Raw genomic sequence first — 22,677 nt, 5'->3', positions numbered from 1 at the left:
AAATAACAGAGAAAACGGAGATTTGCGTTGCTTAATCAAAATTGAAAAAAAATCAGAAGACGGAGAATTACATGGGAATTGTACCATGTCCTCCAACGTTCTCTCCCGTGGCTAATTATTCATACTCTTTGCTTTCCCTCAGTGAGTGCTCCTTGAGACCCTAATTACTATTATTGGTTCTTGATGAGGGGAGGGACATGACTTCCTGACAATTGTAAGAATTGAAATCACAAGATATTTTGAAGTGAATTTCTATCACGTTCTGTGGTTTGGCACCAACAACTAAATTCCAACTGTTTTCTATTTTTTTTGACATCAGCAGAGAGTGAAATGGTTTCCTTGATCTGAGATTGGAATTCAGCCCCATGTTTGAGCTCTTGATCAACCAGGCACAGGCAATGGGGATGATATTCCTGCTGTTTCACATCTGAATTTACAGCTCCAGGCGTTGGAATTAATAAAGAGGTTTGGGCAGCGACCAATCTGAAAGGAACATTTGTTTTTACTTTTTTTTAAAAATGTAGCATTTATTGTGGACTTGGCCCCAATGAAATGCGGGCGTCCAAAGAAAAAAGACAAAACTTGGAGGCGAGTTTATGAAACAAATCTGAGAAAAACAGAAAGTACTCAAGCATAGGCCAGGCTGTGTGAGGGAGAGAGGTGGCGTTGAAGTTTCAGGTCTGTAACCTTCCATCAGAATGTTACTTTATCATAAGCTATCCAGGTTACCGGGCTGTTGCTATTCAATGACCAAAAGTGAAATATAATCAGTCCCTGCTTCTGGGACATGTGGATCATTACGGCCCGAGACTGTTGAAGTGAGTAAATAAATTCCTGGGTAACACGAAATCAGACCGATCACTCGCTCCTGGGGATGGTCTGTGTCGAGTCGCCAAACGATACAAATTGAATACAAACGAATGCGTCTGAGCAGCGCTCCGGGCATCGCGCAGTGGGCAGGGCTGGGAGTGGGGCAGTGCTCGCTGTGGGTGTGGAGAATCTGGGATTTAATGCCTCGTGTGTGCCCGATCGGGACGGGGTCCTGGGTCCTCGGTCCTGGTGCTGTTCGGTACTTTATCGCCTTGCCCTGTAAGTTTCTGCGCCTTCTCTTTTCGCGCTGTTGTGTCACTGCGCAAAGTTGGGAGTACTGTTCCAGACACACAAATCCCGCCAGGGAAACTGGGAGCGATTCGGGACTCTGATTAACAGGCAAATGAGAAAAAAAATCAAACGAAACGAAAACCTCAGCAATTAACATTAACATTTGTAATAAGCATTATATATTGTGCAGGTGTGACTTTATATTGCAATGTAAATTAATATACATGAGTTATGTAACGTGCGCTTTATAAAGATAAAATAGAAATAAAACTCCTAAACGTCAGATTTTTAAGTGGCGAAACTTATGTCTAAACAAAGTGGGACGATTTTGCATTTTTATATCGCCTAATCAGCCTCAAGCGTGTTACAAACGGCTTCATGGCCACTGAGTTATTGAACCAAATGGTTCCAGTAACAGCGAAGTCCTTACGACGAGTCCTTACCCCGGCTCTATCCGTGGGGATAGACACGGCCTGGCTGTGGAAGGGTTAAGAACCCTTTTTCTGCTCTGAATTACTTTTAGTTCCGTGTCAGATTTGTTCATAGAATCACAGAAACCCCACAGTGCAGAAAGAGGCCATATAGTCCATCGAATCTGCACCGACCACAATCTCACCCAGGCCCTACCCCTATATCCCTACATATTAACCCTCTAATCCCGCTAACCTACACTGGGTCCACAGGATCGCGACCGATTGACAGTCGATGATTAAACCCGGGATTAATGGCCCAGGACAGTGAGGAGAGAATGCAAACTGTGATTAATGGCTTCATGAACCCAACACTGGAAACGCAACCTGTAATTCTCCTGCTGGTAAAACAACAGCTTGCATTTATATATTTTTAATATATTATATTTTAAATATAATTATATATATTTGCTTTTAACTTTTTTTAAATTTAAGTTTTATTGTCACAAGTAGACTTACATTAACACCGCAATGAAGTTGCTGTGAAAATCCACTAGTCTCCACAGTCCAGCGCCTGTTCGGGTACATTGAGGAAGAATTTAACATGTCCGATGCACCTAACCAGCACATCTTTCAGACTGGGAGGAAACTGGAACACCTGAGGAAATCTACACAAACACAGGGAGGATGTGCAAACTCCATACTGACAGTGACCCAAGCCAGAAATCAAACCCAGGTTCTGGCACTGTGAGGCAGCACTGATAACCACTGTGCCACCCAAGAAAAGATCCTAAAATGCTTAACTAACATCAAAATCAAGTAGATTAATGGCAGGACAAAAATGAGATATTAAGATGGTGAATCAGGCTAATTGAAGTGTGTTTAAGGAGAGAGGAAAAGAGAGGTTATTTTCTGGATTTGGATCTAGGTAGCCATTGATAGAAGAAAGTTGGGGATATGCAAGAGGGGGAGATGCTCAGCGGGCATTCGGCCTCTGATCTTCAGGTAAGCATCTTCCAAGACGACCCTCACGACACACGACAAATAGAGTCGCTGAGCAGAGACTGATAGCCAAGTTCCGTACACATGAGGATGGCCTCAACCAGATCTTAGGTTCATGTCACACTACCTGTCACCCCACGACTTGCCTGGGCTTGCAAAATCTCACTAGCTGTCCTGGCTGGAGACAATACACATCTCTTTAACCTGTGCTTAACCCTCTCTCCAATCACATTGTCTGTACCTTTAAGACTTGATTACCTGTGAAGACTTGCATTCCAACCATTATTTTGTAAATTGAGTTTGTGTCTTTATATGCCATGTTTGTGAACAGAACTCCCACTCACCTGATGAAGGGGCAGTCCTCCGAAAGCTTGTGGCTTGGGCTACCAAATAAACCTGTGAGACTTTAACATGATATTATGAGACTTCTTACAGTGATATACAAGAGGCCAGAGTCAAAGAAAGAGAGATTTCAGAAAGAGTGGCAGAGTTGGAGCAGGTAATGGTCATAGGGAGTATTGCAGGAGAGGTGAGGGCTGGAGGATGGGCCACTTTCCACTGTAGGGTGATTACTGCAGGACACTCAGTCCTTGCCAGCAGAGGGATCTCAGCAGGAGAATGTGAGGCAGGGGGATACTTAGAACAGGAGCTGAAGTCCTGAAGAAACTGGGAATGGAGCCTAAGCCCTGAGTGCGAGTTGGAGGAGAAGGATGCACAAGAGACCCTGTGAAGTGGGGGAAAGAACATGACTGCTGCCAGAAAATGAGGTGGCAGGTCAAGCATGGTGAGTTACTACGTTAACAAGCCAAGGCCCCAAATGGGACAGAAAGCTGGAGCATCAGCAGTGAATATTCAGTGTAAATTGTTTCACTGAGTTAAACTTCCCTTGAAGCTTTATATAGTTTTGATGCTGGTGGAATAAAATAACCTTGTCTTTTTAATTCATGCAGTCCATATGCTTAAATCCCGCATTTAATATTGGTGTCAGCAGTAGGATTCCACACCACACACATTATTTCATGGTGGACAAGGTGGAATGGAGCATGGCTGAGATGGTGCAGATGGTGAAAGAGCTGAAACTATTGTTGTCCATAGGGGAGGTCAAAGCTGCTCCAGCACTGTTGGAGACTTGGGCATCAGCAGAGGAAACTGAACCTTCTGGCCAAAACCAGGCAGAGACTCCCTAGATGCATTCTCTTGACTTTGCAAAGGAAGAACACAATATCCCTGTCAATGGGTAGGAAACGGTACAGATTGGGGGAAGACTAGAACCACCCAAAGGGCTAGCAGTCAAAGACTGGATCAAGGATGTGCAGTTGCTCAAGGCATCCAACAGGCTTGATGACAGTGAGCAGGTGGTGTTTGAGATGGAACATCTGTGTGGCAAACTCCATCAGGAAATACTGGGAAGAGGTGCAGGTTTTCAAAGAAGTACGCAGCAAATCATTGAAGTCCACAAGTGGAATTTTGGGGACAGTAGCAATCCGCTGCAGCTGCTGCAGATGCATTATGTATACAGGTAAATTGAGGGAGCTGGTGAGGTTGTTTGATCGCATTGCTGTCCTTTTTGCATCCCACAAATCGACACGGAAGGCCCAGTTGAACATCAGCCACAAGCTGAAGTATGAGGGTTGTAACTAGCCAGATAAATTTCAAATAGCTTTATAGTGAGAAACTGCCATTATTCTCCTTTGTGACGCGCAGAACCACATCATCAGGATCTTGAGGAAAAATGGGATTAAAACCAGGAAAAAGGCCAGCACTAGAGAGGTGACTGTTGGTTCAGATGGGATATAGACCTTCTGCTGAGGAGGCAAGCGAAAGATACTGCGGCACAACAAGGCAAATTTCAGTCCTTCCTATCCTACCTCCATAACAAGCTTTATGGTTAATCCCACCCAAGGGATCATCCAAAGTGTTGCTGGAATTATAACGGGGCAGGACACATCAAATGAGATTGCCTCAACAACCACATCTGCCATGGATGTCAGGCATGAAAATCCCTTGCAATGAAATGGCTGTTTCCCAGCAAACATTAAACTACTTGGCCCGTCCACTGAGAGCAGACATTAAACTACTTGTCCCTTGATAACAGGGGACTGGCTAGGGTAAATGCCTGGGGTTATGGGGATAGGGCCTGGATGGGATTGTGATTGGTGCAAACCCAGTGGGCCGAATGGCCGCCTCTGCAACGTAGGATTCTATGATCCTATGAGAGAAGAGTCTTTGAAACTGTGAATACTTATGCCAGTCAATGAGATGAATTTGCAGAATTATTTCAGACTAGAGATCGAGTTGCTAGCTTTGAGGTGGGCTATTTCCTAGAAGTTCAGAGATATTCTGTTACAAAGTTTGAAGTATCTTCAGACAGCAACCCACTTAGCTGCTTTCAAATCACTGCCAAGCTTGGAGCAACAGACCGTTGGCCTACCAGTCTTTCTCAGTTCCAATTCCAAATCAAGCACAGGTCAGGCAAAAGTAATACAACTGCTGATGCCCTTGGTCAGAAAACTGACCACTGGAATGACCCACCCCTGCCTGGTTAGAGGAGGTTGTGGCTGATGCTGTTCATTAAACCAAAGGCCACTTTCTGACCCTGACTCCTCATGATGTTTGGACTAGGATTCAGCAGCGTGTCACCGATGTACTACTAAGGGCGTGGTAGCACAGTGGTTAGCATTGCTGCTTCACAGCTCCAGGGTTCGATTCCTGGCTTGGATCCCTGTTTGTGTGGAGTTTGCACATTCTCCAGTGTGTCTGCATGGGTTTCCTCTGGGTTCTCTGGTTTCCTCCCACAGTCCAAAGATGTGCGGGTTAAGTTGATTGGCCATGCTAAAATTGCCCTTAGTGTCCTGAGATGCATAGGTTGGAGGGATTAGTGGGTAAATATGTAGGGATATGAGGGTAGGGCCTGGCTGGGATTGTGGTCGATGCAGACTCATTGGGCTTAATGGCCTCTTTATGTACTGTAGGGATTCTCTGATTCTATTCAATGATTCTAAGTGAGAGCCAAACCAGGCTCAACCACATGTGGCTTTTTGTCATCCATCTCAAAAGAGGATTTCGGGCAGCTTCAGCACTATTGGGTAGCCCAACCCAGCACCATCTGATTAGGGAAGCCATACAGGCATGGAAACTATTGAGATGCTGGACAAGGATCAAGGAAGAGGATGGGGTCCTCTCCTCATTGGTTCATGACAACAGAAGCCTGGCAGTCAACTAGTGGTAGCGGTTCATGTTTAGTCAGGATACATGGCATTGGAAAAGAGAATGACAACTGTGTCTCTACCAGCTCCCCGACAGCAGAGGTCTTCAGCCTGGGAGGATATTGGGTATGGGGATCCAGCCAGCCTGGGTCTTCTCACAGGAATGGAAGTCCTGAAGAAGTTGAGGGCTGAGCCTCAGCTGAAGTATGGATTGAAGAAAGGTCAAGCCTGAGATCAGAGTGCAGGTTGGATGAGATGGAGGTATTAGAGCGCTTATGAAAAGGGAGAAAGCAAGAACTGAGCAGCAGAACAAACCTGATGAGTCACTGTGAATTGGAGCCAAGCCCAACAGAAGGGAAATCTGGAGCATCAGTGGTGAATATTCTCCGTAAGTACTTCAGCTTGTGACATAATCCTTGGAAGTATTTAAGCACAATGAGACTTTGACATTTGGGAGGTGTTAATGCACTTGGACTCATATTGGTCAATATCCAAGGGGCTGGAGGGTGAATGGGACCAGGTGGCAGCAGAATTTTGGTCTTGTCAAACTGCATGGTCGGTAGAATACAGGAGGCCAGCCAGGAAAACATTGGAGTAATCAAGCCTGGAGCTAACAATAGCATGAATAAGGGTTTCAGCAGTAGATAGGCTGAGGCTGGAGTAGAGATGGGTGATATACCAGGGGTGCAAGTAGACAAGTTTGCAAACAGTCTAGTTCAGTCTCAATGGAGAGCCAGTTGAGGGCCAGACTTTGTGGTGAGGAAACAGTATGGTGAGCCTAGTAGCAGTGGCATGGTATTTGAGGGTTGACACAGGCGTAATATCCAAATGCCAATTCCCTGTTTGTGTTCCTGTTTTGACAATTGAATAACATAGAAACTATTTATTTCAGACTTTTTTCTTATCAATTCCTTGTCAAAACATCTGACAGCATACCAAGAACAATGAATTGTTTGAGATGCAGTCACCTGTTATGCCTTGGACACAGCTGTCATTTTGTACACAATGTTAGTCTCACTGGCGCCTGTAGGGTGGTCAGTTAATCTATTTGTTTGATGGCTTTGGTTGAGATAAGAATGCTGTACCAGACATCAGGAGGTCTTCCTACTTGTGGGATCTTTTACCTCACCTAGATAAGCAGATTGGGGGCTGACGAAGGATTCCATACTTCTATATTCTTGGATCACAAAATAATAATGGATGAGGACGCTATTTGGCCCATCTTAATTCACTCATCCAGAGAAATCCCAACATCCCTTCCCTTCTGTTTCTACAAAGGTTCCAGGGTTTTGACCCTTCTATTTAGGGGATTTCATTTCTTTAAAAAGGGCAGCTGAAAGAGACTTTAGGGGTTAGGAACATAAATTTTCAGAACTGGGAGAACAATTAAAGCTGTTAAAATGCAATATTGAATTCTGGACCTTATAAATAGAGACAAGAAGTATAAAACAATAGGGGCAAATTTGAATCTGTATTGATCAAGCTGCTGCAGGAATATTATCTAGTTTTGGAACCCTTGTTAAGAAAGGATGTCAGTGCCATGGAGAATATGCAGAAGCAATTCACTAAAATGATCCCCAGGAATGAGGAGATATATTTGAGTTATGTTCACTTGGAGCAGAGAAGGTTGAAAAAGAACTTGCATTTGTATAGCACCTTACCCACGGTGTTTAATAGGGCACTTGCGCATCCAGTGTTATGATGTGGGAATTTATGCCAAGACTCCAGATGTTTGGAGATTTTGACTTATTTTTGAGAAGCTAAATTAGAAACCAAGTGAGTTGATAATCAGGTGACAGCTTGAAATGATCATGTAAATGAAGGAAAGAGACAGCAGTCAGAGAAATGTATTTATGTAGCAGTTTATTGGAACCTGGAATATCTGATTGATGGTAGACCCAGGGGTGTCTGTTTAAAAGTCTAGAGCAAGGTGGGTCACTATTTAAAAAGGGTTTGTCCATTTAAAATGGAGATGAGGTAAAATGTTTTAATTCAGAGGGTCTTTGGAACTGTCTTCCTGAATAGGGTGTGGAAGCAGGGTCTTTGAATATTTTTAAGACAGGGATGGATAGTTTCTTGATAAGCAAAGGGATGAAAAGTTACTGGGGTAGATGCAGTGTAGATTTGAGTATACTTTCAAATCCACCATGATCTTATGAAATAGCAGGGCAGGCTCGAGGGGATGAATGCTCCTTGTTCCTAGGTGGCAGGATCAAAATTTGTAATCGCTGCTGAAAGTGAGTCAATATTTTGAAAAATACAATTTAGAGATATCTGGGAAAAGGGTAGAGGATTTATACTAATTGGATTATTCTAAGGGCTGATACAGCTGTGATGAGCCAAATGGCCTCTTCCTGTGGTGTGAAATTCTGTAATTCTAGATCACTGTCATCTTCCCCTCCAAAGGCTGTGAATTTTATGAATTCAACATTAGTCTTTATAGAGGACCCTGTGACATGTCCCGAAGTGTGAAGAGCTGAATAACTCCCCTTGTTTCTATGATTGTAAGGCTGCTGAATGGCCTCTTGCTGTTCCCATGCAAGGGGTTTCTCCACATGGTGGCGTGGTGGCACAGTGGTGAGCACTGCTGCCTCACAATGCCAGGGATCCAAGCCTTGACTGTGTGGAGTTTGCAAGTTCTACCCCTTTCTGCGTGGGTTTCCTCCGGTGCTCCAGTTTCCTCTCACACTCCAAGATATGTGGGTTAGGTCGACTGGCTATGCTAAATTGACCCATAGCGTCAGGAGTATTAGGAGGATAAATATATGGGGATAGGGCCTGGGTGGGATTATTGTCGGTGCAGGTTTGATGGGCCAAATGGCCTCCTCCTGCACTGTAGGAATTCTTTGATCTTCAATTAGTAACACAATCAATGACGGTGTATTATGCCACGCAAAGCACCATGCAAAGCAGTAAAGTCCAAGTTCTCCCCTAATTTGTACTGAGTTAACATTCATCAGTCTTGGCCCTGACTCAACTTCATCTTTGGGTGAATTAAACAGAATCCTCGCTGTCTGCAGTGATTCCTGCTGGTGTATATGGTTATCGTATGGAGAAAAGGATTGATTTATTGATGGCCATCCAGCAACACTCAGTGCCTACATGGGCAGCATCGACTGACTACCCAGAAGCCTGATCCTGAGGAAGAGGCAGTCAGTTCAGTATGGGACAGGCTGCAATCACTGAGACCTGAATGGGAGCCACACATTCTCTCAAATATGGGCTGGTGACAGAAGGAGCTGATGGGCCATTGTTGTAACATCTTGGTGATGTGGGAAGAGTGAATTACTAAGTATGCAGATAGCAGTTCATCACTGAGTTCAGCTCTAGACAGAGTGTAACCTCAGCAATGTGCTGAATAAGGGAATTTTTAAAGATTATTAACTTATTAAAGTTTATCCTAGCTTGCACTTAATAACAATTTACTATTTAGAGTTAAGTTTCTTTCAGACTTAGTCAGGGACTTTCAAGCTCCCCACTGGAAAGACAGCTGCAGTTAGTTGGGTATCTGGTTGGAACTGTTTTGTCCAGACAGCAGTGGTAACTCATCTCGAGAATTTCAGCTGCTATAAATACAGGTGGTCTTGCTAAGTGCACAAAGGTAGTAACTACTCACTAGAGAAAAAGTAATGGGAATACTGCAAACTGTCCTGGGCTTGATGACATAGATTCTGGGGCCTTAAAAGAAGTAGCTGGTTGTGATTTTCCAAAATTCCATAAATTTGGAAAGGTTTCAGTGGATTGGGAAAATTAACACCTCCATTTAAGAAAGGAGACAGACAGAAAGCAGGAATCTAGGCTTAACATCTGTCATTGGGAAAATGCTAGAGTCCATTATTAAAGAAGTAGTACCAAGACATTGAGACACCAGTTTGTAAAAAGTAAATCATGTTTATTTATTAGAGTTTTTTGAGGATGTAATAAACCAAGTGGATGAAGGGAAACCAGTTAATGGATTTGGATTTTCAAAAGGCATTTGAGAAGATGCCACACAAAAGGTTACTATACACATGCTACATAAGACCATATGGTGTTGGGAATGAAACATTAGCATGGATAACTAACTAGTTAACCAGTTTCCTGGTTAACTAACAGGAACATAAGAACATAAGAAATAGGAGCAGGAGTAGGCCATCCAGCCCTTCGAGCCTGCCCCACCATTCAATAAGATCATGGCTGATCTGTCACTGCTCAGTTCCACTTTCCCGCTCTCTCCCCATAACCCTTAATCCCCTCTCCTATCAAAAACCCATCAACCCGCGTCTTAAAAATATTTAGCAAGGCAGCCTCCACCACTTCAACGGGCAGAGAATTCCAGAGATTCACCACCCTTTGAGTGAAGAAGTTCCTCCTCAACTCCGTTCTAAACCGCCCCCCTTTTATCTTGAGGCTGTGCCCCCTAGTCCTACTGTCTTTTTTGAGCGGGAAGAGTCTTTCCACCTCTATCCTATCCATCCCATTCATCATCTTATACGTCTCAATGAGAAAAAAGGAAACAGAGAGTTGGGATAAATGGGTCATTTCCAGGTTGGCAAAGTGCAGCTAGTGGAGTGGAACAGGGACTAGTGCTGGGGCCTCAACTATTTATAATCTGCATTCAATGGCTTGAATGAAAGGAGTGGCTATATTGTAGCCACATCTGTTGATGAGATGAAGGTAGGTAAGAAAGCCAGTTGTGAGGATACAAAGCATCTACAAAGGAATATAGATAGGTTAAGTGAGGGGGAGGTTAAGTGGGCAAAAAATTGGCAGACAGGGTATAATGTGGGAAAATGTGAGGTTGTCCCCTTTGGTGAGAAAATTAGAGTATTATTTAAATGGAGAAAGACTACAGAATACTGTGGTAAAGATGGACCTAGGTGTCCTTGTACATGAACCACAAGAAGTCAGCATACAGGTACAGCAAGTAATTAAGGCAAGCAGAATGTTCTTGTAAGGGAGATGAAAGTAGATAAGTACAGGGTTTTGGAGAGACCACACCAAGAGTACCATGGGCAGCTTTGGTCAAAGGAGGAATATACTTGCATTGGAGGCAGTTCAGAGGAAATTCTCTTAAGCGATTCTCGGGATGAAGAGATTGGTTGTCATATGAGGAAAGGCTAAACTAAATTCATTGGCGAGTAAAACAATTAGAAGTGAATTTACTGAAACATAAGATTCTGAAGGGACTTGACTGGGTAGATATTGAGATAATGTTTCTCCTTGTAGGGGAATCTAGAACTAAGGGCAAAGTTTCAAAATAAGGGGTCTCCCCTTTAAGATGGGGATGAGAAGGAATTTTTCTTCTGAGATTGTTGGTGTTTGGAATTCTTTCCAAGTGAGGAATGGAAGCTAGGGCATTGAATATATTTAAGGTTGAGTTAGACAGAATTTTGATTGACAAGGGAGTTGAGGGTTATGGGGGGCAGACAGGAAAGTGGATTTAAGGCTACTTCAGATCAGCCATGATCTTACTGTTAGAGCAGGCTAGAAGGACCAAATGGCCTGCTTCTATTTCTTGTGTTCTTATGTACTGAGGAGGCTGGTAAGGCAGCTTCTCACGGTCACTAGCATTCAGGTGCTTCCCAGAGGCTAAATCAGAGTCGCTTTGGTAGCATTCCTTGGTGATTGTCAACAGTGATGGGACTGAGGGCAGCATCTTGCTCCCTTCCTTATCTGAATTTTGTATTATCTCATGTTAGCGTTGATGTAACTCTGGGGAACTGTGGACATGTTCCCACAGAGTAACTCTTCCCACCTCCACAACCCTTCCTCCACCTCACCATCCACGGAGGAAACCCAATAATCAAAATGTTTCTCCATTTTAAATGCATCTGTGCCACTGTGTCCTGAACTTGAATTGATTTAATCTAACACTAGCTGGACCATCGCTGATGCAATCAATTCAGTGCTTTGTTTATGCAGTGTCTAAAATAAAAGCAGGGAGGGGCAGGAATGAGTGCTGAAATTTGGCACTGGGTGGAGCTGAATGTTAGTCATTGGAGAGTAGATGGTGTGGGCATGTGCTGGTATCAGCAGGGGTTGGAGAGAGTTTGAGCATCAGCATCAGGCAGGGGCAAAACAAGGAGGTGACTGCTGGTAACAGGGATTTGAGGGTAAGTGCTAGTAACTGGGGATCTGAGAGGTGGGGTGAGAGCTGGAAGCTGAGGAGAGTGTGGTGAAAATGGGTGTTGTTATCTATGACTGAAGATAAGTACGGGTATCTGAGAATTCTGAGAAGGCAGGGAGACTGCCCCCTCAGTGACAGTCATTATCCGGGAGAGTGTTGGTACCTGAGCTATGAGTGAGGGGAGCAAAGATGAGTGCTGATAATAGAGTGGCAGTGGGAGGTGAGTGCTGTTAACTAAGAAAGTGTCGGTCAGGTAGGTGTTCGGGGGGAGGGGTGCAGGGTGCGAGAGAGGAGAGAAGTTGGGGGGGGGCGGTGGATGGTGGACGGCTGAGAGCTGGTGTCCAGCATCAGTTCCTATGTCAGAGAGGTAAGGTCGAATAGGAGTCATCTCAAAGTCCTGAGTTGTCTGGCAGAAGAGGCTATGTTGGAGAACATTGCTAAAGCTGTGTTTTTTGATTCAGCCCAAGGCAGGTCCTGTCAGCACAGTGATCACAGAGAGAGTTGATGTATCTGAGTCTGGGACTCGGTGAAGCGAAGGAATATCCTGAACATATAACACTGATGTCATTTGACAGACGGCTCAATAGCTCAGTGACATCACTGAGTGCGAGCGGCATGATATAAAAAGCTGTTTACAGCCAGTCACCATAAACATCCAGTCAGACCAAAGGCTGCGCAACACTCCACTCCATCAGGCAGGACTGATCATCTCACCAGGATCCAACTGCGTTGACGATAACGTGGAGTCTTCCTCTCCACAGACTGGGAACATTGGAATTGCATGCTGCTGTTGTTAGAATCAAGTACCATCCCTATGTCACTTTGGACATGATACTTCGGCTGAACAGATTAACTCCCAATTACTTCCGACTATTACAGGTTAGTAGAACTTCTGTAACTTAAGTAGGGAATGCACAGGAGAGAATGCGTGATTGCATGCAGTGACATTCACACAGCCCACACACAGTGGCCTTCACACAGTAACACGATGTGACAGCCACACAATAATGCATAGTAAAGCAACAAAAAGACTGGATGAGGGTACTGCAGTAGATATAAAATATTTGGCTTTTCAAAAGGCCTTCAGTAAGGTGCCATAGACGTACGTCAGCGATCAGAGCATGTGAAGTGAGGGGACTGGTAGCAGAAAGAAATGCAAACTGGCTACAAAGTGAAAACAAATGAGCTTAAGGTAAAAGGTGGGAAATGATGTTCCACAGGAATCTGTGCTGAAATCATCTTTTGTTCATCATTTCTAAGTACAATTTTAAAATTTGTGGATGACATCAAATTTGGAGGTACAGTTAACACTAAAACATGAATAAGCTTGCTGATATAACTGCCAAACAAGTTTCAATATAGATTGATGCGAGATGGTGCATTTTAGTGAGAAGAATATGGGGAGCACATACTCTTTGGAAGATACGGGTCTAAATGGGGTCGAGGAGCAAAGGGATCTAGGGGCACAGATTTAAGAATCATTAAAAATAGCAACTTCAGTTAACAGAGCCATTAAAAAAAACATGGTTTCATTTAATTAATTGAATTTGAATTCCCAACTTGCTGTTCTGGGATTTGAACTCATATCTCAGGATTTTTGTTCTCGCTCTAGGTCCTTGTATTTGAGTTGTATTAAAAATAGCAACTCCAGTTATCAGAGCCATTAAAAAAAAACATGATTTCATTTCTAAAGACATGGAATTGAAAAGCAGAGACCTAGCTTAAACATGCTACAGAACCTTAGCTGGACCACATCAAGTACATTTTCATGAAAGTGCTAAATAAAGTGCAAAAATTTTTTTACAAGAATGAGACCTGAACTGTGAGGTTAACAACCAGAAAAGATAAAACAGACTGCAGCTGTTTTCGCTAGAAAAGGGAAGGTTGAGGGCTGACCTAACAGAGTAGATGTAGAAAAGATGGTTCCACTTGCGGAGGATATCAAAACCTGGGATCATATATATATATACTTTTTGTATGATATATATGTATATTGGTCAATAAGAAATCCTCAAAGGAATTCTACTATTTTATCCAGAGAGTGAATAGAATGTGGAATTCCCTACCACAAAGATTAATTCGGGCAAAAGGCACATATTCAGTTAAGTGGAAATTAGATGAACATAAATAATACGTTACGTTGATATGAAATGAAGGAAGATGAATAAAGGATTATGTCATGAAGCATAAAACCAGCGAACACACAGACATTTGGGTTGAACAATCTGTTTCTATGCTATAGATTGTATGGAATATGCATTCAGAAACGCATCATGACATTAATATCTATTGACATTAATCTGCAGCCAGTAATGTGCAGTGATATCAGTTTGTACAAACAAAACTGTTTAGCTGATGAAGTTTTTCAGGGATATGAATTCTGTTTTTGCTTCATTTCAGTCCTTAATCTGGAGATTGGTTAGATTTTGCTGAGAATAAGCTTCAAATCCACTCTCACAGACAGGAGATTGTTTTCTGGGGCTTTAACCAGTGACTGACCTGGAATTTTTTTTAAACACATTTTTCCATAAAAACCTCTTTATCTAACATGGAGTCTGTAATCATTATCCAGGAGATACGCCAACAGTATGTGTTTGTGTGTATCTCATGACTCTTTCTCCTCCTCTCATTGTCTGTTTCTTTTGCCACCTATTTCACTTCTCCCTCTCTCATTCCTTTGGCCTTATATCTTATCATTCCTCTTTCACCTCCTCTTCCGTTTTATCACACTTCTCTTTCTCTCTCCTCTCCCTTCATTCCTTCCTATCTCTTTCTCCATCCTCCACTCCCTTCCTCTCCCCATTCCCCCATCTCTCTCTCCCTTCTGCCATTTTTCTGTCATTATTCCTGCATAAGCTGGGCTGTGGTTCTTGATAGCACCTCACTTCACATAAATCCTTATCCATGTGACCATCAATAGTGAGTGTTAGCAAATCAGTTCAGCAGGAGGGGCATCACAATTCTTGTCCTGCTCCTCATCCAGTCCTCACCTGATACCAAGGTGTACATCAATGGGTAACTGGCCCAACCTTCCCTAACCAGGAGTGCTGAGGTTAACTTTAACAACATAAATATTTCCCCTGTTGCAATCTTTTGATTCAGCGTGGACCTGGAATTGTGTCATTCAAGGAAGCCTTTTAGACCACCATGTCTGTGACTGTTTGCTGAAATATTCTTCACCTCTTCCCATATCATGAGCTTTCCTATTTCCCTGTACAAGTCACAAGCAAACTGTCAGGTCACTTCCTCTCAAAATTACAAGGGGAGCTTGCGGGAATGTGCTCACCTGAAGAATGGCCTCTTAGCTGGGCTATTGTCAAGGTTCCCAGTTTCCATGGCACTATCCCCAGCCAGGGTCCCAGTGCAGGAGGTCCCAGGTGAAGGGAGTGGAAATAAATCTGACTGGGGATGTGGCATTGACTTGGAGATGATGGGAGCGTTAATGGGGATGTGGGTGGGAACTGCTGACAAAGGGAGGGAACTGAAATTTTTTGTAAGATTCTTTGACCCATCCTAAAGTGGCAGCTGGATGTTTTTGTCCTTTCACTTCACAGATTCCGACTCTCAATGGATTAGAATCAGCGGCTGTTATATAAGAGACAGATTAAATATTAAAACCAACATCGCAATTGCCAAACTGCATCATTATTACTGGATCATGCGGTTTGATGCTTAACCCTTATGGTGCCGTGCTCAGCTCCACATTTGGTATGATTCACAGCAAAGCTCCTAGTGCACAGAGTCTACCCCCAGGCCGTTCCTGCAATCCTGAGTCAATATCAAGTCAAGAGACCATCATTCACAGCCAAATAAATAATGTTGAAGTGTAGTCACTGTTATAATACGTGAAAATATGGTATAATACAATCCTGCTTGTGCAAAGTAAAGAAGGTTGAGCCAGGTACACCAAACTACAGGCCCCAGACTCAAATTAATGCAATTCCTCCAACACACGAATTGCAACAGTTCAAGAAGGCAAGACACCACCACCTTCTCAAAGGTGGGTAACAAATGCTGGCCTAGCCAGAAAAGCCCACAGCCTATGAATGAATATATTTTTAAAAAAACACTGCAGACCAAATACATTCACTTGAGAATAATGGTGAGCAATCAGGCAGCTAACAGGAATGGAAACCTATTGAACATTCCTACAACTAGCAAGGCTGAGTGCACGATTGTGCTCTTTCCAGATGCTCAACATCATGGCAACTAGTGTCCAACCCACTGATACCATTCTGTGACAGAGCTCTGCTGGGCAACACTAAGGCTTGTCAGTTGTTCTCTGCCTAAGCTAGCTACTCGCTGAGCCAAGTTGTTGCAGTATGTTTCTGACACTGGCATTTGCCAAACAATATGGAGATTGCCCAGGATGATCCAACCACAAAAAGAAAACAGGGACAATCTAACGTGGCCCATTACCCACCCTTTCAGCCTCCATAACAACCATCAGTGAAGTGATGGAAAGAGTTGTCCATAACCTGCACTCTGAGGTAATGAGATAATTCAGTGGGAGGACAGGGGAGCTAGATCAGAAATGGATAACAAATAAGAACATAAGAAATAAGAGCAGGAATAGGCCATCTAGCCCCTCGAGCCTGCCCCGCCATTCAATAAGATCATGGCTGATCTGAAGTGGATCAGTTCCACTTTCCTGCCTGCTCCCCATAACCCTTAATTCCCTTGTCTGTCAGAAATCTATCTATCTGTGACTTATACATAGGTAGCCTCTACCACTTCAAAGGGCAGAGAATTCCAGAGATTCACCACCCTTTGAGTGAAGAAGTTCCTCCTCAACTCTGTTCTAAACTGCCCCCCCCCACCTTATTTTGAGGCTGTGTCCTCTAGTTCTGGTTTCCTTTCTAAGCGGAAAGAATCTCTCTACCTCTACCCTATCTAGCCCCTTCATTATCTTGTAAGTCTCTATAAATCAAACAGTGAACAAAGGAGAGATATTTAAATGTGAGATAGAAATTATAGGATAGTTATTATCTGACATCTATAAAATCATAGAATCCCTACAGTACAGAAGGAGGTTATTCTGCCCATCAAGTCTGTACCAACCATAATCTCACCCAAGCCCTATTCCTGTTATCCCACACATTTACTCTGACAATCCTACTGACACTGGGGTCAATTTTAACATGGCCAATCAACCTAACCCACAAATCTTTAGACTATGGGAGGAGACCAGAGCACTCGGAGGAGACCCACGCAGACACATGGAGAATGTGCAAATTCCACACAGACAGTGACCAAGGCAGGAATTGAACCTGGGTCTCTGGTGCTGTGAGGCAGCAGGGCTAACCACCGTGCCATCCAAGCTTTGCCAAATGCTGGGATTGATGGATAAATAGGACTGGGTGCTACAACAAATGTCATTTGATCAGAAGGGTAAGTGACACAGAAGAAAACAGAAGGAAACAAAAAGGTTAGGGAGTATGAAAAACTGATAATCAATAGAAGGGGAAATAAAGAGAGAAAAAGGAACCTTTTTGCACTCAAGAGGAAAGTAAGGCAGATGTTTACAAATCTCTCCTCTGGATGATGGAGAAGTTGATAGGGAAACCTCTCCACTATTATAGAATTATATAGAATTCCTACAATGCAGAAGAGGCTATTTAGCCCACTGAGTCTGCACTGACTCTCTAACAGAGAAGATTACCTAGGCCCTCTCCGCTAATCCCACACATATGCCATAGTTTATCTATCTAACCTAGACATCTTGGCACCTAAAAGGCAACTTAGCATCGCCAATCCATCGAACCTGCACATCTTTGGACTGTGGGAGGAAACCAGAGCACCCGGAGGAAACCCAAGCAGCCACATGGAGAATGTGAAAACCCCACACAGTCACCCGAGGCTGAAATTGAATCCCAGGCCCTGGAACTTTGAAGCAGCAGTTTTAACCACTGTGCCACCGTACCGCCCATGGTAATAGGGCAGTAGAAGTATCTGACAGATGTACAAGAAAGACATGATTAGAGAGAAGGGTTCGAGGTCAAAAGTTCAGCTGCCCAAAATATTGAAAGTGGTTTGTAGGATAGAGGCACCTATCACAATTATCTAAAGATTTTTGGAAATAGGAATTGTTGCCAAAGAATTGGTTGGCGGGGAATGTTCCCCTTTGATCTGGACAGGGAAAGAGATAAATGGGGAATTACATTTCATTTACTAGTGGTTTTCTGATTTGCACAGATGCAGCTTGCGGGTGAGGCCGTGGTCCAGAGTACTGACCGACTCATTAACTTCTCTGCACTACTCCTTGCTGTAGGGGGAATCGGCCTGTCCTCCTATAGCACTAGAAGAATGACCGAAGCGGCTGAAAGCTTTGCAATCATTGGAGCAGAGGCATCGGAGGAGAGGAATAAACTTCACCAAAATGGATAACGGAGAAATGGACAGATGATTCCCAACACTTAAAGTAGCCCCCTCTCTGCATTCTTTCTGAATAGACAAGCCATATTAAGAGTAGTAGTTGATAAAATGACCACTGACACAGATGTTGCTTGTACTTCTTCCTGAATGGGGTCAATGGGACAGTGAGGATCTTTGTTACTGCCATAAGCAATCTCTTCATCTACCACTATTTCTTCTCACTGGGACAGAACAGATAGAAATTCGGATTAAGGTCCAGCCTTAAGATGTCTCTGATATTAAGCAGCAAATTACACGTGGAACAACTTAACAACGTTAAGACTGAAAATACGATCATTGTACATTCAAGTGCTCTGTCATAACCCAAGCTCCTGCAGATCTCTGTACCCTATCACTCCTAACCATAGGTCTTTCCCCCGATTGCTCAGGGGTTGGAGCATTGGGATAGCGATTGGTTATTTGGACACCCTTCTTTCAGTGCAATGTCCTTGCTGGGTATATTTTTAATATTTAGGAATGGTTCAGGAATTAAATATAAATGTGTGGAAAATGGATCTCTTATCAGTGGGGTCATCAATCCACCTGAAATATTCTGGAGTCTCCAAGTTACATGGGGAACAATTTAAAGGTTAATTTCCTGGATGCCATACAAATCTAAGGGAGAAGAGTCACCACGGCATTAAAAAAAAGCTTTCATTTTCTTTGAAGATCTTTGTTTATTGGTTATAAAAAATATCAGATGAAGAAAAATGCTATTTGTTTGGGTGGGGTGCTAGGAGGTGGGCAGTCATGTGATGAATGCTTGCACCCAGACTTCGCAGCCCTGGTTATCAGACAAATGAACTACCTAAGACCAGCTGTCCCTTCAGACTAGGCTAGAGTGAGAGAACCTGTCAAATGCTCCATGACTGATTAACCCTGTTTATGTCACAGCTTGAATTTGTGTTTGTTTGCCTCGCAGTTTGGGAAGGTCTGCAAGCAGTTTACACAAGGAGACAAACAATATGTATCATCAGTAGATGGTACGCACAGCACATAGGGAGCTGGTGCAAATGCCCCCTGTGCCCTTTCACTTTGCACAGATGGGCTTCCTGTTTGGGATATCCTTCACTACCTTGCTGCTGCCCATTGTCAGGTGTGCCCTGTTGCTGTCTGGTGGCAGAGGTCCCAGTGGAGATTCCTCTGTAGAGGAGTCCTTCCTTTTAACATTGGGGATCTGGGGTGGAGAGTGTTACATGCAGCACTCTCATACAACTGTGCAGCGGTTCATAGACTCCCAACATACCTGCCCCTTTTGTGGCCTTTTGGAGTCCATGGATCATGAGGATGTAGATTGCCTTAGATGGTACCCCCTTTTATTTATTTTGTTTTCTTACTGTATTGTTTGCACTTCAGCCCTACACTCCTGATCTTTGGGCACCCAGTGAGGAGAGAGGTGGAAAGGAGGAGGACCTCCTCGTGAACCTGCCCCTAGACCTAGTCAAACTTGCCATTAATAGACCCGGGCTACATGTGACTGAGGGAGCCAAAGAACAAAGAAAATTACAGCACACAAACAGGCCCTTTGGCTCTTCAAACCTGCAGTGACCATACTGCCCAACTGAACTAAAACCCCCCCACCCTTCCAGGGACCATATCCCTCTATTCCCCTCCTGTTCATGCATTTGACAAGACGCCCCTTAAAAGTCATTATCGTATCTGCTTTCACTACTTTCCCTGGCAGTGAATTCCAGACACAGGGTTGTCTGACCTGACTATCTGCCCCTCTACCGCAGATGCATTTGCGGCTGGGTGTCCCTGGAGAGGGAGCATGAGGTGTCCACTGGCACCATCAAGGCCTTCTGTGTCTGTTGGGCACCACAGGGACTGGGAAGTATTATCAACTCTCTTAATGACCTTCTGGTTTGATGCTTTAAGTTTCATTTGTGATTTGTTTTTTCCACAGGCAGTTCCCCTTTAAGGGGCTGTCCCTTTTATTTTGTCCCTCAGTTTATTTAATTTCGTTTATTTGGTTTACTCAAAAGAGTTGGGAGCTGGTGTCCATGATTGGAAATTTAAGAGCAAGCTGTAGCTGCTGTATACAGCATCTGCGCCAGTGAGTGATGCCAGTGAGCACCCCAGACTGGCAAATGGAAGTCAACTGAACACTACTGCCCCGACTGGCTAATAAGGTTAGCAAAACTGAGAAGGAAAATATTTGCCAAATTTCATGGGTTAACTTTAAAGAGCAGCTCTGGAAGACAAAGAACATTTGTTTCCTACTAGCAGCTGTATGTTGCGAGACAAATTATCTTATTACCATGGTGCTTTCATACCTGAATAAAAATGCCATAGTGTTGAAATGGAACGGTGATTTGAATGTTGGAACTAAACAAGGTAATTCACTCTTACCGTCCAGCTCATCCTATCACCCAGCTCCAGACCTAAAAATGAATAGAAAAATCAGACTTTTTGGTTTCAAGATTTTCGCAGAGTAAACATAACAAATCTGATCTAATTAATCTTAATGACGCTCGGATCAGGAGTGTTTGTAAATTCTGTCTTTAGACATGCCCCATTCCCTCATAGCCGCTGTTGTGTTATTTATTTGGTTTGACAGGTTCTCAGAGTTAATATCTACATGAGATTGTGGGCAACTGTTTGGACAACTTCCAGTGACACTAAAATGCAAGTTATGTAACAGCTGATCTTATTGGCTTTGTCGCTTTGTCTTTATATAAGTACAGGCCGCTGGCCTGGAGCTGCCCTACATACGCTTCACAGAACATTGTGTTTCAAACCAACCCAACCAGATGTGACAGTGGGAATGTGCCTGAGGGAGAACATTCATAAAAGACAGTTGACTCAGGGCTCAACTGCAGCACAGGCTTTCTCATCGAGGCTCGCATGCAAACCTGGGCACTGCCTCCCTTAGTCAGGAACACTTTGTTTATTGTCTGAATTACCAATATATTTCTCAACATGTACAAAAAATCTTGGCAGAGCTACACATTCCTCCTGGGCTACTGAAACAGGAATTTGGTTTGCAATCTTTCACTGACTGTAAGCCTTGCTCTGCTGAAATCATTGTGCAGTTTTCAATGGAGCCTAGGCCCCACTCCCTTAGACTGATTTGATTTGATTTATTATTGTCACATGTATTGGTACACAGTGCAAAGTATTGTTTTCTACACGCTATACCAACAAAACATACTGCTCATACAGAACATAGGGGAGAAGGAAAGGAGAGGGTGCAGTATGCAGTGTTACAGTCACACATAAGGGGGCTGATTCTCCCATCCTGCTGTACTAATATTTTAGCATGGTGGGCCGGGGGAATCACATGTCGACCGATTTGCAGGGTTCCTGCAAGCATTCATGCCGCAATTGTGCCTCCCAGGCCCAGATTTCCAGTGGCATCTCCACACTGCTGGGAGGCAAGGCTAATACTTAAATATCCTTTAAAATACAATTGTAATTAGTGGGCCCAGAACTGAATTCCCTGGGCCCGTTGGGATCTTCCACCCACCAGGAGGATTTCACTGCAGCAGTGTTCAGAACAGCTCCCCACTTTCAAGGAACTAGCAGAACGATCCCACTGGAGTGAAGGGGGGGCAATCGGGGTCCCCCAGGAGGTCAGTGAGGGGGAGTAGTGCCCTCTGGCACTGCCCAAGGGGCAAAGGGCCCATGCCCAGGAGGCACCTTAGTACTGCCCACTGGGGTACTGCCAAAGGGGTGTGGCCTATGGGGCAGTCCGTGGGGGGCCCCACTCCCCCCCCCCCCCCCCCCCCACCACGCTGCATAGGGATCATCTGGAGCTGGAGGGAGACAGCAATCGGGGCAGCCTGGAGGGAGGGAGCAGTGGTCTGTCAGGGAATCTGCCTCCTGGGAGGAGTCTGCTTCCTGGGGGTTGTCTGCCTGGGGATGGTTGGGCTGGAGATCGGGGCACTCCAGGACAGGAGAGAGGGTTGGAGCTGGCCCAGAATTGGTCATGGGGGCAGCGATCGAGCTGGCAGAAAACTGCATGTGCCCGGAACTACCGGGGACACCCCCCCCCCCAAACTTTTAATGATATTTCTGATTGTGACCTTTGCATTGCACAGAGCGTGGGAGATTCTTGTCTGAAGTTGCACTGAAAGAAAACTGTGATTTACACTAGTTTTCTTGTGAATTCAACATTTAGAACTTTTTTGGGAGAATCACAGCCAAGATATAGAGAAAGATCAGCTTAATATATGGTAGGTCCACTCAAAACGCTGATGGCAGCAGTGAAAAGGCTGTTCTTGAGTCAGTTGGTGTGTGATCTCAGACTTTTGTATCTTTTTTGTGATGGAAGAACCTAAAAAACAGTTCATCTATGGTGCGTGGGGTCCTTGACTATGCTGGCTGCTTTTCTGAGGCAGCAGGAAGTGTAGATGGATGGAAGAATGGTACGTGTGATGGACTGGGCTATGTTCACAACTGTTTGTAGTTTCTTGTGGTCTTGGTCAGAGCA

At 44.0% G+C, this 22,677-nt stretch overlaps 1 protein-coding gene across 1 annotated transcript; it reads left to right on the top strand.

Moving 5' to 3' along the window:
* The first annotated feature begins 978 nt into the window (after positions 1-978).
* On the top strand, positions 979-21,852 carry LOC145338801 (transmembrane protein ZNF593OS-like). Its single transcript, XM_080183202.1, has 3 exons — positions 979-1,089; positions 12,590-12,707; positions 18,024-21,852. Exons 2-3 carry the CDS (start codon positions 12,657-12,659, stop codon positions 18,213-18,215), a joined length of 243 nt encoding a protein of 80 aa, XP_080039328.1. The 5' UTR covers positions 979-1,089; positions 12,590-12,656; the 3' UTR covers positions 18,216-21,852.
* Positions 21,853-22,677: the final 825 nt, after the last annotated feature.

The sequence above is a fragment of the Carcharhinus amblyrhynchos genome, unplaced genomic scaffold (genome assembly GCF_965287045.1).
Source record: "Carcharhinus amblyrhynchos unplaced genomic scaffold, sCarAmb.v2.hapA chromosome_178, whole genome shotgun sequence".
Taxonomy (NCBI): domain Eukaryota; kingdom Metazoa; phylum Chordata; class Chondrichthyes; order Carcharhiniformes; family Carcharhinidae; genus Carcharhinus; species Carcharhinus amblyrhynchos.
This window is presented reverse-complemented; position numbering and strand designations above follow the sequence as displayed.

Bases quoted from the DNA above. Each gene is read 5' to 3' on its own strand.
- LOC145338801 (XM_080183202.1), top strand. From the start codon at position 12,657: ATGATACTTCGGCTGAACAGATTAACTCCCAATTACTTCCGACTATTA. The intron at 12,708-18,023 runs GTTAGTAGAACT...TGATTTGCACAG, and splicing joins ATTACTTCCGACTATTACAG to ATGCAGCTTGCGGGTGAGGC.